General features: G+C 43.5%; 1 protein-coding gene across 1 annotated transcript in view; it reads left to right on the forward strand.

Annotated features, from left to right (window-relative positions):
* Positions 1-16,339, forward strand: part of LOC126108372 (ankyrin repeat domain-containing protein 65-like) — an 81,507-nt gene extending 65,168 nt beyond the window's left edge. Inside the window, exon 4 of the mRNA XM_049913586.1 lies at positions 15,865-16,339. Within this exon, the coding sequence (XP_049769543.1) occupies positions 15,865-16,339 (475 nt within the window). The remainder of the gene's footprint in view (positions 1-15,864) is intronic.
* Positions 16,340-19,080: the final 2,741 nt, after the last annotated feature.

The raw sequence follows: 19,080 nt of genomic DNA on the forward strand, positions 1-19,080 counted from the left end.
TTTGATTTTTATTGTCATGTCTATCGTGTTTTATCGAAGAAATTTCGTTCATTCTGTGCATATGGTGTAAAAAAATATTTTTTATGGGTTTCTTTACAGACTATCATTATTGTAATTATTTTATAATAATTAGTTATTGTTTTCAATTAACAAATTATATGTATGGAAACAGCAAAATAAAAAGACCACGAATGTGAAACATATGACAATTTAAAACATAAAAAAATATAAGTAAAATGAATAATTAGAATAATAATAAATAATCATATATTTTCATTAGATATTTTGAAAGAACTCTGACAACTTATTTTCAGAAAGTGTACTTCATATTTATGATTATACAGGTATATACGCTGAAAAGCCAAAGAAACTGGAATACCTGCCTATAGTTCAATTCTTCTATCGCAGCGGCTCGCGCATGCCCGCCCAGTCGCGGGAGATTGCTGCGTTCCCAGTTGTAAATGACGACGCGCCAAGAGAAGCAGCGCCATAGTATAGTATAGTTCGCAAACTTACGTTTGATTTTTACACATCTTCTTGACTGATACCTTCCCCCCCATAAATGACTTAATTTTGTTTCCATGTTCAACGCAGTTATTGTGCAGCATTAAATGTAGTAAACCATTGCACGAAATTTTGATGAGTTTGCAGAGGTAAAAGTCCATAGCGTATATTTTCCATATGGTCGATTTTAGTTGTCACAATGTTGAGAATGAAATGTGGACAAGATACCTAAATTTCATATCAAATTTACTGTATAACAATATCTCATTTAATTTAAGGGTATGTAATACTGAGAAATGTTCCGTCTTTCGAGAATGTAATAAAAGTTTTATTTACACCGGGCGCGTTTGGTTTTATTTTAAAACACATCAATCAATCAAAAGGAAGTAGACAAAATACATTAAACAAAACTGTGGGACATCCAATGATACCAAATCCGACGAATCTGTGGTCAAATTTGTTATAATTTGATGTCCCCTCCCGAGAGGAACTAATTTTCATTAGGATTTCTTTTGGCTCTGTGTGTCGTTTTCAAGAGATTAGAATGTCCCCAGTTAAAATGAACACCCTTTATAACATAAACAGCGACTGTAATAAAACTTTTATTTGTACCAGTCATTCCGCTTTTTTCTAAAACGTTCTGATTAAAACAAAGTTGGCAAAGTACACAAAACTGAATTGTGGACGTAATAAAACAGAAAAAACTAAAATATATTGTCAGTGAGGTGCAGTGCTCAAACAACTCGTGTTTGTCACAACGGACAGCAAATACTTGCCAAAACATAGATCAGTCGCCGAAAATGATGTTGCCAAAGCAGGGAAGCAAAGAGTTGCGTCAGACAATCAAGTAGCTCGGCAACGAACGAGCCGAAAGTCTGCTCTAAATAATACTTTTAATACTGTCGCAAAAGAATATATCTTAATATGAATATTAAGACAGCGACTGCGGAAGAGAAGGTATTCAAACAAAGCAGATAACATGAATATGCCCGCGAAAGGCAAAGGTCCCGAGTTCGAATCTCGGTCGGGCACACAGTTTTAATCTGCCAGGAAGTTTCACATGAATATTGTATGTGTGCCTTTTCATTGTTTTTAATTGCTGTGAAAAGAAATATTGGGGGACAAAATTAGAAAAACCGAAAAACTCGCGTTCAAATGAATAAAATTCATGAAGTAAGACACTTCGATATTGTTTTTAAATAAAGGAAATATTGGGTGCCGAAGGAGATTTCAACTCAGAACCTTTCCTTTAGCAGCTAAACACCTTAACCATTACGCTAACACAGCTCGTCCTTCGACAGAACTGCTGGAGGGCTCTAAAATATCACGCAAAATACCCACACTTACTGTCGGTATGACAATGAATTACTCATGTTTCGTCGAAGTACAAAAGGAAATAAACAATTACCACTGTTCTTTATTGTGAAAAAGCAGTTAGTGAGAATGAATTTCCTTGCTATCGCCTGAATTAGGAGGCTTATTGGTTGTTTGGTTTAATTAATTAATAGAATATGAAGCAATTGGTATAAAGAATGCATTTTCCAAACTTTCTTTTATAGAAAGTATGCTATCAAGACACTGCTTTTGTTCAATTACTTTATTTATGACTGAACGTTTCTAAAACTGAAGACACTCGTCCATGCTCTGCACTATGGTCGAGCTCTGGCAACGTCGTTCTCTGTTCATTGGCTGCCTATTGTTTTGTGACGTCAGATGCGCAGAACGAACGTAAACTCGGCCACCGTCGTAAATGGCGCGCTCTATAATATCGTGTAGGGTCCCGGCGAGAATGCAGCAGTGCTGCAACACGACGAGGAATGTCTGAAGTAATGCTAAATGGGAACCGACACCATGAATCCTGCAGGGCTGTCCATAAATCCGTGAGAGTAGGAGGGGTTGGAGATTTCTTCTGAACAGCACATTTCAATGTTCCCAGATACGCAGAAGGGTTGCAGAATGTGGCACTTTTGTCACGTTGAACGTTTCTATTCAGGCGTCGCCGTCCCCATTCTTGCAGGATCTTTTTCCAGTCGCAGCGATGTCGGAGATTTGTATTACCGAATTCCTGATTTTCACGGTTCACTAGTGAAACGGTCGTACCGAAAATCCCGACTTGATGCCATCTCGGAGATGCTGTGTCCCACCGCTCGTGCGCCGACTACAACACCACGTTCAGACTCACTTAAATCTTGACACTGTAGCAGCAGTAGCCGATCTAACAACTGCGCCAGACACTTGTTGTCTTATATAGGCGTTGCCGTCAGCAGCGGCCTATCCTGCCTGTTTACATAGTCATCTCTGTATTTGGATATGCGTGCCTATACCAGTTTCTTTGGCGCTTCACTGTAATTATACAATTTTCGATAATATTAATTACATGTAAACTTTAATATTAAAACTATTTTCGTATTTCATCATTTCGAAGATGTTCCCTCTAAACCTAAATGCCAAATTACCTTTTGGGAAGTTTTTTAGCCCTTGAAAGTGAAGTGAAATTGGGCGTTGTTGTTGTTGTGGTCTTCAGTCCTGAGACTGGTTTGATGCAGCTCTCCATGCTACTCTATCCTGTGCTCTTCATCTCCCAGTACCTACTGCTCCCTACATCCTTCTGAATCTGCTTAGTGTATTCATCTCTTGGTCTCCCTCTACAATTTTTACACTCCAATGCTAAATTTGTGATCCCCTGGTGCCTCAGAACATGTCCTAGCAACCTAATTTGCGTAAAGTAACCTAACTTATCACAATAATTGATTTACACTTGGGGTTATCCCTTTTACGTGCCAAAGCCAATACTAAAACACATGCACATACATGGATGGTGTAAGGGTTGAGTGTTGAAGTTATGCTTTTGTGAACACACATAGCTCAGTTACATTATTTCCCAAGCCTATGCCTTATCTCCTGGCTCCAAATTTTATTCCCAAATTTATGCACGACTGGAATATTGTCCTCGAATTTGCGCAGATACATCCATCCCAGCCATTATCCTGGACTTCGTGCAGGTGTGTCCACCCTGAACAGTGTTCCTGAATGTAGCGCATGGAGAGTCCACCCTGAGCAATATTCACATTGAAGATCCACCGTGAACAGTATTCCATACATAACGCGGTCAGATCCTCCTTTGAGACACACAAAACGGTGTAGCTGAGTTATGTGTTTACGTCAGAATAGAGGCAACGTGCTAACCTCACAACTGTCCATTTATGTGCATTGGTTTTGTCAATTAGTGTTATGTATGTTGCCATTTGGAAGAGGTATAGTTTCTAAATACTCATTATGGCAGTTGTATGGTAAAAATAGCGACCCAGACCTTGTAATGGGAGCAATGAGAGCATATCTACACTTGTTCATTTACATATAGAATGGAAAAAATAAAAATCGAAAAAACTGTTGACACATTGTAAAAAAACGTTACACACATTGTAAAATCCGGACACATCATGGTCATACAGGATAGCTGTATTTGTACATAGGAAATGGCTGAAATTTTTGTGACATGAGTGCTAGAACAAAATACACTCCTGGAAATTGAAATAAGAACACCGTGAATTCATTGTCCCAGGAAGGGGAAACTTTATTGACACATTCCTGGGGTCAGATACATCACATGATCACACTGACAGAACCACAGGCACATAGACACAGGTAACAGAGCATGCACAATGTCGGCACTAGTACAGTGTATATCCACCTTTCGCAGCAATGCAGGCTGCTATTCTCCCATGGAGACGATCGTAGAGATGCTGGATGTAGTCCTGTGGAACGGCTTGCCATGCCATTTCCACCTGGCGCCTCAGTTGGACCAGCGTTCGTGCTGGACGTGCAGACCGCGTGAGACGACGCTTCATCCAGTCCCAAACATGCTCAATGGGGGACAGATCCGGAGATCTTGCTGGCCAGGGTAGTTGACTTACACCTTCTAGAGCACGTTGGGTGGCACGGGATACATGCGGACGTGCATTGTCCTGTTGGAACAGCAAGTTCCCTTGCCGGTCTAGGAATGGTAGAACGATGGGTTCGATGACGGTTTGGATGTACCGTGCACTATTCAGTGTCCCCTCGACGATCACCAGTGGTGTACGGCCAGTGTAGGAGATCGCTCCCCACACCATGATGCCGGGTGTTGGCCCTGTGTGCCTCGGTCGTATGCAGTCCTGATTGCGGCGCTCACCTGCACGGCGCCAAACACGCATACGACCATCATTGGCACCAAGGCAGAAGCGACTCTCATCGCTGAAGACGACACGTCTCCATTCGTCCCTCCATTCACGCCTGTCGCGACACCACTGGAGGCGGGCTGCACGATGTTGGGGCGTGAGCGGAAGACGGCCTAACGGTGTGCGGGACCGTAGCCCAGCTTCATGGAGACGGTTGCGAATGGTCCTCGCCGATACCCCAGGAGCAACAGTGTCCCTAATTTGCTGGGACGTGGCGGTGCGGTCCCCTACGGCACTGCGTAGGATCCTACGGTCTTGGCGTGCATCCGTGCGTCGCTGCGGTCCGGTCCCAGGTCGACGGGCACGTGCACCTTCCGCCGACCACTGGCAACAACATCGATGTACTGTGGAGACCTCACGCCCCACGTGTTGAGCAATTCGGCGGTACGTCCACCCGGCCTCCCGCATGCCCACTATACGCCCTCGCTCAAAGTCCGTCAACTGCACATACGGTTCACGTCCACGCTGTCGCGGCATGCTACCAGTGTTAAAGACTGCGATGGAGCTCCGTATGCCACGGCAAACTGGCTGACACTGACGGCGGCGGTGCACAAATGCTGCGCAGCTAGCGCCATTCGACGGCCAACACCGCGGTTCCTGGTGTGTCCGCTGTGCCGTGCGTGTGATCATTGCTTGTACAGCCCTCTCGCAGTGTCCGCAGCAAGTATGGTGGGTCTGACACACCGGTGTCAATGTGTTCTTTTTTCCATTTCCAGGAGTTTATAACACGAGCATTACCTATCTACTTGGCCTGGATGAAACAAGAGAATAAAATAAAACAAAGATCACTACTCGTTATCGCCAATCATTCACTACAGCAAAGATAATATTTCACCACTTGATCTGTTACCATCCAATGTAACCCACCTCCCACCCCTACTTTAGACGACACTTAGATGGTTCCGTAAGGCAGCCAATTAAGCCATGGAAGTGTTGTTCATGCTCTGATACTACACTTGCTTAAAATCGTTCATCACTAACAATCAGTTATTTTCACACCTCTTTCGTCATACATTACCGCCTCAACAGTTAACTATTCTTGATAGCCCCTTTCTTAATGACCACTATCAAATGGTTCAAATGGCTCTGAGCACTATGCGACTTAACATCTGAGGTCATCAGTCCCCTAGGACTTAGAACTACTTAAACCTAACTAACCTAAGGACATCACACACATCCGTGCCCGAGTCAGGATTCGAACTTGCGACCGCAGCGGTCACGCAGTTCCAGACTGAAGCGCCTAGAAACGCTCGGCCACACCGTCCGGCGACCACTATCAAATAATTCACTACAGTCCTTAATAAACTACCAAAACTTGCGTAGTTAGGAATTGTAATGAAACTCTGCAAATAATTCAGAGAGTCGTCGGATAACCTACCCAGTTGCTCAGCGGCATATGGAAATTCTCAATACTAAGTCAGAAAACTGCAGAAAATCACTCAAAACACTCAGCATTAGTCCTGCCCATCGACTACTGAAACCAGTTCCATGCAAAATCAACAGCGCTTTCATTGTGCCTTAGCAATACTCACATCGCGATTGCACAATATATTAACTGCTGCAGCTAGTGGCCAGGCGCACGTTTTGTACTCTCTAACTGGCGCCACTTCTCTGTGAGCTCACGATCTGATTTAAGCTTCTACGTATGCAAAGAGTCGGTGGCACCAACAGGTTACCATTGGCTCCATACATTCACGTGTCAAAAAAGTGAAAAAATTCCAGTTGCAAGCCATACATCACTTGATGTCAATGTATGAGTGTCCTTATGCTCGCTATGTTTATAAATATGCCATTACCGAAATTTTTTGACTATCGTGCACTGCTGGCGCGATTTTCTCTGCTGTCATGTCAAGGGAAATGGCAACAATCGTCCCCATGCAGACAAGTCTGCAGTTAGCCAGGCATCATCACCACTGCAATGTGTGTGGGTACTTTTCTTGGTGCAAACCAGAATGTTTCATGATTAGAGGTATTTAACTGAAAGACCTGAGTCGAAACAAGGACCCGCGAGTAGACAACATTCCATTAGAACTACTGACGCCCTTGGGAGAGCCAGTCATGACAAAACTGTACCATCTGGTGAGCAAGATGTATGAGACAGGCGAAATACCCTCCAAGAACAATATAATAATTCAAATACCAAAGGAAGCAGGTGTTGACAGATGTGAAAATTACCGAACAATCAGTTTAATAAGTCATGGATGCAAAACACTAACGCGAATTCTTTAGAGACGAATGGAAAAACTGGTAGAACCCGACGTCAGGGAAGATCAGTTTGGACCCCATAGAAATGTTGGAACACGTGAGGCAATACTGACCTTATCTTAGAACCTAGATTAAGGAAAGACAAACCTACGTTTGTACAGAAACCAGATGGCAGTTATAAGAGTGGACGGCCATGAAAGGGAAGCAGTGGTTGGGAAGGGAGTGAGACAGGGTTGTAGCCTGTCCCCGATGTTATTCAATCTTTATATTGAGAAAGCAGTAAAGGAAACCAAAGACAAATTTGGAGTAGGTATTAAAATCCGTGGAGAAGAAATAAAAACTCTGAGGTTTGCCGATGCCATTGTAATTCTGTCAGAGACAGCAAAGGACTTGGAAGAGCAGTTGAACGGAATGGATGGTGTCTTGAAAGGAGGATATAAGATGAACATCAACAAAAGCAAAACGAGGATAATGGAATGTAGTCGAATTAAGTCGGGTGATGCTGAGGGAACTAGATTAGGAAATGAGACACTTAAAGCAGTTTTGCTATTTGGGGAGAATAATAACGGATGATGGTCGAAGTAGGGAGGATATAAAATGTAGACTGGCAATGGCAAGGAAAGCGTTTCTCAAGAAGAGAAATTTGTTAACATTGAGTATAGATATAAGTGTCAGGAAGTCGTTTCTGAAAGTCTTTGTATGGAGCGTAGCCATGTATGGAAGTGAAACATGGACGATAAATAGTTTGGACAAGAAGAGAATAGAAGCTTTCGAAATGTGGTGCTACAGAAGAATGCTGAAGATTAGATGGGTATATCGCATAACTAATGAGGAGGTACTGAATAGAGTTGGGGAGGAGAGAAGTTTGTGGCACAACTTGACTAGAAGAAGGGACCAGTGTGTAGGACATGTTCTGAGGGATCAAGGGATCACCAATTTCGTATTGGAGGGCAGTGTGGAGGGTAAAAATCGCAGAGGGAGGCCAAGAGATGAATACACTAAAAAGATTGAGAAGGATGTAGGCTGCAGTAGGTACTGGGAGATGAAGAAGCTTGCACAGGATAGAGTAGCATGGAGAGCTGCATCAAACCAGTCTCAGGACTGAAGACCACAACAGCAGCAACGTGGTTTGGGATCCTAGATTACCCAAAAATCAGTTTGTCCGTCCTCTTGGGCGCTAGTCACATGGGACAGTTCAGATGTGGCATGGCAATAAGTATGGCCCGTCTCATCCCATTGATCTCATTCACGTAAGTGTCATGGATTGCCACCCAACACAGGCAGGAGTATCAAGGAATGACAAATTTCACTCCCAGTAGGTCACAGTAAACATAAAGAGCGTTCTGGCACGCTTTTCTAGTGTATTGACCACTGATGACATCATCTATGAGTCGTGGGTCTTCCCCACCCCCTACCCATACCTCAACCCCCACCTCCACCAGCAAAACCATCCTCATCCACAGCACCACACCCATGCCCACACCCACGCCCACCCCACTCCCATTGTCACACCTACGCCCATTGCCTCCCCTCCACTGCTTCCTTCTGACAAAGACTAACTGCATTACGTATAAAACTGCAGGAGTTCAAGTTTTGGAGGGAAATTCAAAATTTTGGTGGGAAATTCAAAATTTTAGTGGGAAATTCAACTAGTGTATTTCTTATGGATTTAGTGCTATTATCCTAACAAGGGAACCTCCCCATCGCAACCCCCTCAGATTTAATTATACGTTGGCACAGTGGATAGGCCTTGAAAAACTGACCACAGATCAATCGAGGAAACAGGAAGAAGTTGTGTGGAACTATGAAAAAAATTAGCAAAATATACAAACTGAGTAGTCCATGCGGGAGATAGGCAACGTCAGGGATAGTGTGAGCTCAGGAGCGCCGTGGTCCCGGGGTTAGCGTGAACAGCTGCGGAAGGAGAGGTCCTTGCTTCCTGTCTTCCCTCGAGTGGAAAGTTTAATTATTTATTTTCGGACAATTATTATCTGTCCGTCCGACCGTCCGATGCGAGGTAACTGCGCCCTAGTATGGGGACGCTACACCTAAACAAACATCGGAAGGTAGAAGAATCTTTTTACCCATTCGCCAAAGTGTACAAGTTAGGTGGGTCGACAACATATTCCTGTCATGTGACGCACATGCCGTCACCAGTGTCGTATAGAATATATCAGACGTGTTTTCCTGTAGAGGAATCGTTTGACCTATGACCTCGCAGTCAAATGTTTTCGGTGCCCATAGGAGAGGCACGTCCTTTCGTCTACTAATCGCACGGTTTTGCGGTGCGGTCACAAAACCAGACACTAAACTTATTACAATGAGCGGAGACGTCAATGAACGAACGGACAGATCATAACTTTGCGAAAATAAAGAAAGTAAACTTTTCAGTCAAGAGAAGACTCGAACCAAGGACCTCTCGTTCCGCAGCTGCTCACGCTAACCACGGGATCACGCCGCTCCTGAGTTCACACTATCCTTGACGTTGCCAATCTACCGCATGGACTACGCAGTTTCTGTATTTTGCTTATTTTTTCATAGTTCCACACAACTTCTTCCTGTTCTCTCGACTAATCTGTGTTCAGTTTTTCAAGGCCTATCCACTGTCCCAACTTATAACTAAATCTGAGGGGGGTGCGATGGGGAGGTTCCCTTATAAGAATAAATTGGAAGGAAATGAAAAATTGTGCATCGTCATGCTGGCTGACTTAGTACATGGGCACCAGCCTAACTATGACACCAGAATTCAAGATGCCCGACTCTGAATACACGATGGTGACTAGGGCACAATAAAGCAGTTCTATGGCATCAAGATCCAGTTCAGACCTGTTGGGCTATTTGTAAAAGTATGGATTTCTGCCATACTGACCCAGACTTGAGATGATGCATCAATATGCCGACTGCCTCGGCATACTGGCTCCCTGGCGTCACAATGCAGATAAGACCTATCAGGCTATTTGGAACCCTGTGGAATTGTGGCATACTGGTCCACAGCTGGATGATCTCAGACATGTTTCAGACGTGTTGGCCTATTTATAACAGTGTAGAGTTACATCGTACTGGGGCTGACTTGAACAATGGAAAATCCAGACTGGAAAGTAACAACATTGTGAAATGGATAGTTGCTACTCAACATACAGCGGATATGGTGAGTCGCAAATAGGCACAATAAAAAGACTGTCACAAAATAAGCTTATGGCCAACAACGCCCTTGTCAAAAATAGACAGAGACACTCACTCACGCAATCGCAACTCACACACACATGACCACAGTCTCTGGCAGCTGAAGCCACACTGAAGTAGCTGTCTGCAGCTATAAGGCACACAACGCTTGTGGCTGAATCCTATGTCACTGTACCAGTTATTGTTGTTGTTGTCGTCTTCAGTCCTGAGACTGGTTTAATGCAGCTCTCCATGCTACTCTATCCTGTGCAAGATTCTTCATCTCCCAGTACTTACAACAACCTACATCCTGCTGAATCTGCTTAATGTATACATCTCTTGGTCTCCCTATACGATTTTTACCCTCCACGCTGCCCTCCAATGCTAAATTTGTGATCCCTTGATGCCTCAGAACATGTCCTACACAATGGTCCCTTCTTCTAGTCAAATTGTGCCACAAACTCCTCTCCTCCACTATTCTATTCAATACCTCCTCATTAGTTACGTAATCTACCCATCTAATCTTCAGCATTCTTCTGTAGCACCACATTTCGAAAGCTTCTATTCTCTTCCTGTCCAAACTATTTATCGTCCACGTCTCACTTCCATACATGGCTACACTCCATACAAATACTTTCAGAAACGACTTCCTGACACTTAAGTCTATACTCGATGTTAACAAATTCCTCTTCTTCAGAAACGCTTTCCTTGCCACTGTCAGTCTACATTTGATATCCTCTCTACTTCGACAATCATCAGTTATATTGCTCCCAAATAGCAAAACTCATTTACTACTTTAAGTGTCTCATTTCTTAATGTAATTCCCTCAGCATCACCCGACTTAATTCGACTACATTCCATTATCCTCGTTTTGCTTTTGTTGATGTTCATCTTATACCCTCCTTTCAAGACACTGTCCACTCCGTTCAACTGCTCTTCCAAGTGCTTTGCTGTCTCTGACAGAATTACAATGTCATCGGCGAACCTCAACGTTTTCATTTCTTCTCCATGGATTTTAATACCTACTCCGAATTTTCCTTTTATTTCCTTTACTGCTTGCTCAATATACAGATTGAATAACATCGGGGACAGGCTACAACCCTGTCTCACTCCCTTCCCAACCGCTGCTTCCCTTTCATGCCCCTCGACGCTTATAACTGCCATCTGGTTTCTGTACAAATTGTAAATAGCCTTTGGCTCCCTGTATTCTACCCCTGCCATCTTTAGAATTTGAAAGAGAGTATTCCAGTCAACATTGTCGAAAGCTTTCTCTAAGAATACAAATGCTAGAAGCGTAGGTTTGCCTTTCCTTAATCTATTTTCTAAGATAAGTCGTAGGGTCAGTATTGCCTCACGTGTTCCAACATTTCTACGGAATACAAACTGATCTTCCCAGAGGTCGACTTCAACCAGTTTTCCCATTCGTCTGTAAAGAATTCGCGTTAGTATTTTGCAGCTGTGACTTATTACACTGATGGTTCGGTAATTTTCACATCTGTCAACACATGTTTTCTTTGGGATTGGAATTATTATATTCTTCTTGAAGTCTGAGGATATTTCGCCTGTCTCATACATCTTGCTCACCAGATAGTAGAGTTTTGTCAGGACTGGCTCTCCTAAGGCCGTCAGTAGTTCTAATGGAATGTTGTCTACTCCCGGGGCCTTGTTTCGACTCAGCTCTTTCATTGCTCTGTCAAACTCTTCACGCTGTATCGTATCTCCCATTTCATCTTCATCTACATCCTCTTCCATTTCCATAATATTGTCCTCAAGTACATCACCCTTGTATAGACCCCCTATACACTCCTTCCACCTTTCTGCTTTCCCTTCTTTGCTTAATACTGGGTTTCCATCTAAGCTCTTGATATTCATACAAGTGGTTCTCTTTAATTTTCCTGTAGGAAGTATCTATCTTACCCCTTGTGAGATAAGCCCCTACATCCCTACATTTGTCCTCTAGCCATCCCTGCTTAGCCATCCCTGTCGATCTGATTTTTGAGAGGTTTGTTTTCCTTTTTGCCTGCTTCATTTACTGCATTTTTATATTTTCTCCTCTCATCAATTAAATTCAATATATCTTCTGTTACCCAAGGATTTCTACCAGCCCTCGTCTTTTTACCTACGTGATCGTCTGCTGCCTTCACTACTTCATCCCTCAGAGCTACCCATTCTTCTTCTACTGTATTTCTTTCCCCCATTCCTGTCAATTGTTCTCTTAAGCTCTCCCTGAAACTCTCTAAAATCTCTAGTTCAGTCAGTTTATCAACGTCTCATCTCCTTAAATTTCTACCTTTTTTGCAGTTTCTTCAGTTTTAATCTACAGTTCATAACCAATAGATTGTGGTCAGAGTCCACATCTGCCCCTGGAAATGTCTTACAGTTTAAAACCTGGTTCCTAAATCTCTGTCTTACCATTATATGATCTATCTGATACCTTTTAGTATCTCCAGGGTTCTTCCATGTATACAACCTCCTTTCATGATTCTTGAACCAAGTGTTAGCTATGATTAAGTTATGCTCTGTGCGAAATTCTACCAGACGGCTTCCTCTTTCATTTCTTACCCCCAATCCATATTCACCTACTATGCTTCCTTCTCTCCCATTTCCTACTCACGAATTCCAGTCACCCATGACTGTAAATTTTCGTCTCCCTTCAATACCTGAATAATTTCTTTTATCTCATCATACAGTTCGTCAATTTCTTCATCATCTGCAGAGCTAGTTGGCATAAAAACTTGTAATACTGTTGTAGGCGTGGGCTTCGTGTATATCTTGGCCACAATAATACGTTCACTATGCTGTTTGTAGTAGCTTACCCGCACTCCTATTTTTTATTCATTATTAAACCTTCTCCTGCATTACCCCTATTTGATTGTGTATTTATAACTCTGTATTCGCCTGACCAAACGTCTTGTTCCTCCTGCCACAGAACTTCACTAATTCCCACTATATCTAACTTTAACCTATCCATTTCCCTTCGTGTACCAGTACCAGCGCTTAACAGTAAGTCAGGACACTACCACACAAAGAACACAATTCCTGCTGTGCAGTCTGAACGTTATTCCTATAAAATTGAGAACTCACATGGTTAATAGTTTCCCGTATACACTGCCTTAAGCAGCGATAGTTTATTTATAACCACCCTCTACTATTGGATGCAGTAAAAAGCTGAATGCATTGTTGGAAGTATTCAGCAATTATCTTAAAAATATTTCGAGATGAATGCTTCAGCTATGATTACTGAAGTAGATCTTATTAGACCCCACTTTTTTGTTTGGAGAACTTTATACAGGAGAGAAAATTATTGCATGGACAATTTTAGAACTATGAGAGTGGATGATTAATTGTAAGATGTGTGTTTAATTAGCGTTGTTGTGACACTATTTTTTTAACAATCGCTATGTGAAATGGTACTTGTGAAAGACGTTTTCCCAAATTAAAACTAATAAAGACGTATCAGAGATCGACTATGAGCCAGGAAATGTCAAGCAACCTTGTAATGTCATCAACTGAAAAAAAATTAATTTAAATTTTAGCCATGTAATTGAACTATTCGAACGAATAAAACCCAGAAAATTTAAAATAAATGCGGTTTATGTACTGATATGTCTAGTATTTAAGGTTTTCTGTTTCCCTATTTGGTTATACATGTATTGGTACCTATGCACTGTTGCTTTATAGCTGTAGATTTAGAAAACCTGAATTTGTTAACACCTCATGTGGGGCGCAATAGTTTACATTACCCAGGGTGCTCAAACTGAGTATCACCAAGTGTTCCTGTTTATGTGGCAACCTGCAGGAACCAGTTGCTGCCACCGTGACTGACAACACCGTGGCGTCACATCCCTACTGAGGCCAGCATACGTTCCCGGCACAGTTTTAAGCTGTTTCGGAATGGAAGATGCACTGCTGCCATTCACCAGTTCCCAGTGTATCTGAGGAATCCAGCAAATAGTGGAGGTAATATGCCATAACTCTGGAAAAGAGATACACACATCTTAATGTCCAGCAATTCAAATGATGTCATCAATGTAAGATTCTACCCAAAATGTTGCTGTTATAACTGCATTATTTGAACACTGCAGGGTAGATGAACTTGTTCAGCACAATGTGGTTATCTGCCAGTGAGAGCTGTGAACTTCTTCTGGTGTCTCTCCTTCTCTCCTTCTTATTTCAGCTCAGTGGACATACACTCCTGGAAATTGAAATAAGAACACCGTGAATTCATTGTCCCAGGAACGGGAAACTTTATTGACACATTCCTGGGGTCAGATACATCACATGATCACACTGACAGAACCACAGGCACATAGACACAGGCAACAGAGCATGCACAATGTCGGCACTAGTACAGTGTATATCCACCTTTCGCAGCAATGCAGGCTGCTATTCTCCCATGGAGACGATCGTAGAGATGCTGGATGTAGTCCTGTGGAACGGCTTGCCATGCCATTTCCACCTGGCGCCTCAGTTGGACCAGCGTTCGTGCTGGACGTGCAGACCACGTGAGACGACGCTTCATCCAGTCCCAAACATGCTCAATGGGGGACAGATCCGGAGATCTTGCTGGCCAGGGTAGTTGACTTACACCTTCTAGAGCATGTTGGGTGGCACGGGATACATGCGGACGTGCATTGTCCTGTTGGAACAGCAAGTTCCCATGCCGGTCTAGGAATGGTAGAACGACGGGTTCGATGACGGTTTGGATGTACCGTGCACTATTCAGTGTCCCCTCGAGGATCACCAGTGGTGTACGGCCAGTGTAGGAGATCGCTTCCCACACCATGATGCCGGGTGTTGGCCCTGTGTGCCTCGGTCGTATGCAGTCCCGATTGTGGCGCTCACCTGCACGGCGCCAAACACGCATACGACCATCATTGGCACCAAGGCAGAAGCGACTCTCATCGCTGAAGACGACACGTCTCCATTCGTCCCTCCATTCACGCCTGTCGCGACACCACTGGAGGCGGGCTGCACGATGTTGGGGCGTGAGCGGAAGACGGCCTAACGGTGTGCGGGACCGTAGCCCAGTTTCACGGAGACGGTTGCGAATGGTCCTCGCCGATACCCCAGGAGCAACAGTGTCCCCAATTTGCTGGTAAGTGGCGGTGCGGTCCCCTACGGCACTGCGTAGGATCCTACGGTCTTGGCGTGCATCCGTGCGTCGCTGCGGTCCGGTCCCAGGTCGACGGGCACGTGCACCTTCCACCGACCACTGGCGACAACATCGATGTACTGTGGAGACCTCACGCCCCACGTGTTGAGCAATTCGGCGGTACATCCACCCGGCCTCCCGCATGCCCACTATACGCCCTCGCTCAAAGTCCGTCAACTGCACATACGGTTCACGTCCACGCTGCCGCGGCATGCTACCAGTGTTGAAGACTGCGATGGAGCTCCGTATGCCACGGCAAACTGGCTGACACTGACGGCGGCGGTGCACAAATGCTGCGCAGCTAGCGCCATTCGACGGCCAACACCGCGGTTCCTGGTGTGTCCGCTGTGCCGTGCGTGTGATCATTGCTTGTACAGCCCTCTCGCAGTGTCCGGAGCAAGTATGGTGGGTCTAACACACCTGTGTCAATGTGTTCTGTTTTCCATTTCCAGGAGTGTAGGTTGCTCTTATTTTTTATACAAATATCATCCTCAGTTAAGTTGACCTGCTGTTTTCAACACAAAAAGCAACAGCTGTGTGTGTGTCAGCTCTGCATACTGTATTTATGCCATTTGATTATTTTTGCAGCAAATGATGGAGCAATTATACTGTGCATTGCAGGATCTTATCCACAGATGAGAAGCAGAAGCTGGGACTGCGTCTGGCAGAGGCAGCAACACGTGGAAGTGTGTTGGAGGTACGGCAGCTGCTGGCCATGGGTGCACCACCTGATGGGAGGAGCGCTCACTGGAATACTGCACTGCACTGTGCAGTACTAAAGAAGCAAGTGGAAGTTGTCAAGTGCCTTCTCGATGCTGGAGCCGACGTCAAAGCCACCGACTCGTGTCTGCAGACACCTCTGCACAGCGCCGCATGGCTATTTGACCTGAAGGTTATGTGTATGCTCATAGCGGCTTCAGCACCTCTAGATGCTACGGATCGTTGGGGGAAGACACCGCTCCACTGGGCTGCAGAATCGAATGTACAAGCTGTGAAGGCACTGCTGATGGCTGGTGCTAGGACGGACATAAAGAATTACAGAGGGAAGATACCTGCAAGTGTAGCAATCGCAGCAACAAAACCAATGTTTAACTAATAGCAAATCTCATATAGTGCTCAACTTTCATTCCTTTAGTTATATGGCTCTAAATTTTACAATAAACCATTTTTGAAGATTTTCTGCTTCAGGTACTGCATTCCAACTGATATGACCCACCTAGTTAGGGTATTCACAAAACATGTGCACTATCAAGTAAATATAAATTCCCACATTAACATTTTTCAAATGGGAAAACTCTCAATCTTGTGTGGCACTACAAGCACAATTTAACACTAAATATTTTATTTTAGTGACGTTTGCACATTCACACAGAATTTCGTGCCCCATGACACACGAGTGCATTAAATACACATGCAATGTTAGATATAGTTGAGATGAAAATTAGGCAAGTTGGTACAGGGGGTACTAACAATCTGCAATTGTTTGATGATCCCGTGGTGTACCATAAGGTGTCAAAGCTGAGTGACTGTATAAAGATACAAGACAACTTAGACAATATTTCCAGTTAGTGTGATGAAAGGTAGTTAGCCGTGAATGTGGAAAAATGTAAGTTAATGTAGCTAGGTAGGAAGACCAAAATTTCCAGTTGGTGTGACAAATGCGAGCTAGCCCTAAATGTGGAAAACTGTAAGTTAAGGGGCTCCGGAACGCCCTATACTTGCAATGTTAAAATAACGCTTATAAATTACATCTTTCCTCACAAAGTATTTGAGGTAGGAAGTTGAACTTTTTACAGATTATTTATTGGAATATGGGCTACAACTTAACACAGGGATTTTACAAAATTTTAGTTCAGTTGTTAAAGATGATTTTTTTTTTCAATTGTAATGAAAATTCACAACATTTTTTTGCAATTTTTTATTTATATATTCAAAAATATACAGTTTTTTGGAAAAAGGCTGTGTTAAATTATGAAGAAGGTACTGTGTAACATTTACTGAAAGTTTGAAACAGATATGTTTGGAAGATCCTTAGAAAACATGTAATTAGTATGAGAAAATAAAAGTTTTGGGAATCGAGTGACAAAGATTGGATTAACTTTTTAGTGCATTCCAGGTCCGTAGGATGGATTATCTTCATCCTCTGAAAACTCCCCCTCCAGCTTCCTCTTGTTCCTCCTCCTGTTTACTCTTGCTTGTATATCTAGACTCTTTACAGCCCTGTCTGCAGCCCGAAGGCGTTCCTTGTCTAAAGCAAGCATCGCTCGTACCATGTTAGAACCTATCTTCATTCCCATATTTCTAAATACCTTGCACCTCACAATGTTGCCGTCATTGAAAGTCGCAACAGCTACTTTACTTTTACTCATTATTATACTTCAACAAAACAGAGACTCAAGAAACAGAATTAATTACGAATATTTTCGAGATAACGACAGAGTAAATAAACATGAAACAATCGACAATCACACCAGCGATATATATTGAACCATCACAGGTTAGCCACAACACATACTTTATCTGACATCACTAAAATGTACCTGATGAACACGGACGTTAATAATAACACCATTTGACAGCAGTTTAACAGCGCCAAAGTGGGTCACGCCCATGTAGAACACATTTCAAAAAAAATTTAAAAATAGTTGTAGTCTTCGGAATTGAATAAATTATATATCTATTAAAAGGTAATAGTCTGCAGATTCAGAAACCGCAAAAGAGTAGAAATTGAACTTTTCATGATTTTTAGCCTTTCCAGAGCTCCTTAATGAGGATGAATATGGGGAGTAAACCTGTAAGGTTTGGATACGGTATTGCTAGTGTCCTGCTTGACACAGTCAACTCGTTTAAGTATCTGGGTGTGACGTTGCAAACCGGTATGAAGTGGAACAAGCATGTGAGAATTGTGGTAGGGAAGGCAAATGGTAAACTTAAGTTTATTGGGAGAATTTTAGGAAAGAGTGGTTCAGCTGTGTTGGAGACGGTGTATAGGACACTGATGTGACCTGTTCTTGGGTGCTGCTCCAGCGTTTGGGGTCTGTGTCAGGTTGGACTGAAGGAAGGCATCAAAGCAATTCAGAGGCAGACTGCTAGATTTGTTACTGGTAGGGTTGAACAAAACGCAAGTGTTATGGAGACGCTTAGGGAACTCAGGTGAGAATCCATGGAGGAGAGGTGATGTTCTTTTCAAGAAACACTGCTGAGAAAGTGAAGAGAGCCGGTATTTGAAGCTGACAACCAAACGATTCTACTGCTGCCAACATACATTGTGCTTAAGGACCACAAAGATAAGGTAAGAGAAATTAGGGCTCATACGGAGGCATATAGTCAGCCAAATTTTTCCCTCGCTCTGTTTGCGAGTAGAACAAGAAAGGTTCAAATGGCTCTGAGCACTATGGGACTTAACATCTTAGGTCATCAGTCCCCTAGAACTTAGAACTACTTAAACCTAACTAACCTAAGGACATCACACAACACACAGCCATCACGAGGCAGACAAAATCCCTGACCCCGCCGGGAATCGAACCCGGGAACCCGGGCGTGGGAAGCGAGAACGCTACCGCACGACCACGAGATGCGGGCAGAACAAGAAAGGAAATGACTATTAGGGGCACAGTGTACCATCTGCCACGCACAGTACAGTGGCTTGCGGAGTATCGATGCACATGTCGACGTAGATATACACTCCTGGAAATGGAAAAAAGAACACATTGACACCGGTGTGTCAGACCCACCATACTTGCTCCGGACACTGCGAGAGGGCTGTACAAGCAATGATCACACGCACGGCACAGCGGACACACCAGCATTTGTGCACCGCCTCCGTCAGTGTCAGCC

The sequence above is a fragment of the Schistocerca cancellata genome, chromosome 11 (genome assembly GCF_023864275.1).
Source record: "Schistocerca cancellata isolate TAMUIC-IGC-003103 chromosome 11, iqSchCanc2.1, whole genome shotgun sequence".
NCBI classification, from domain to species: Eukaryota; Metazoa; Arthropoda; class Insecta; order Orthoptera; family Acrididae; genus Schistocerca; species Schistocerca cancellata.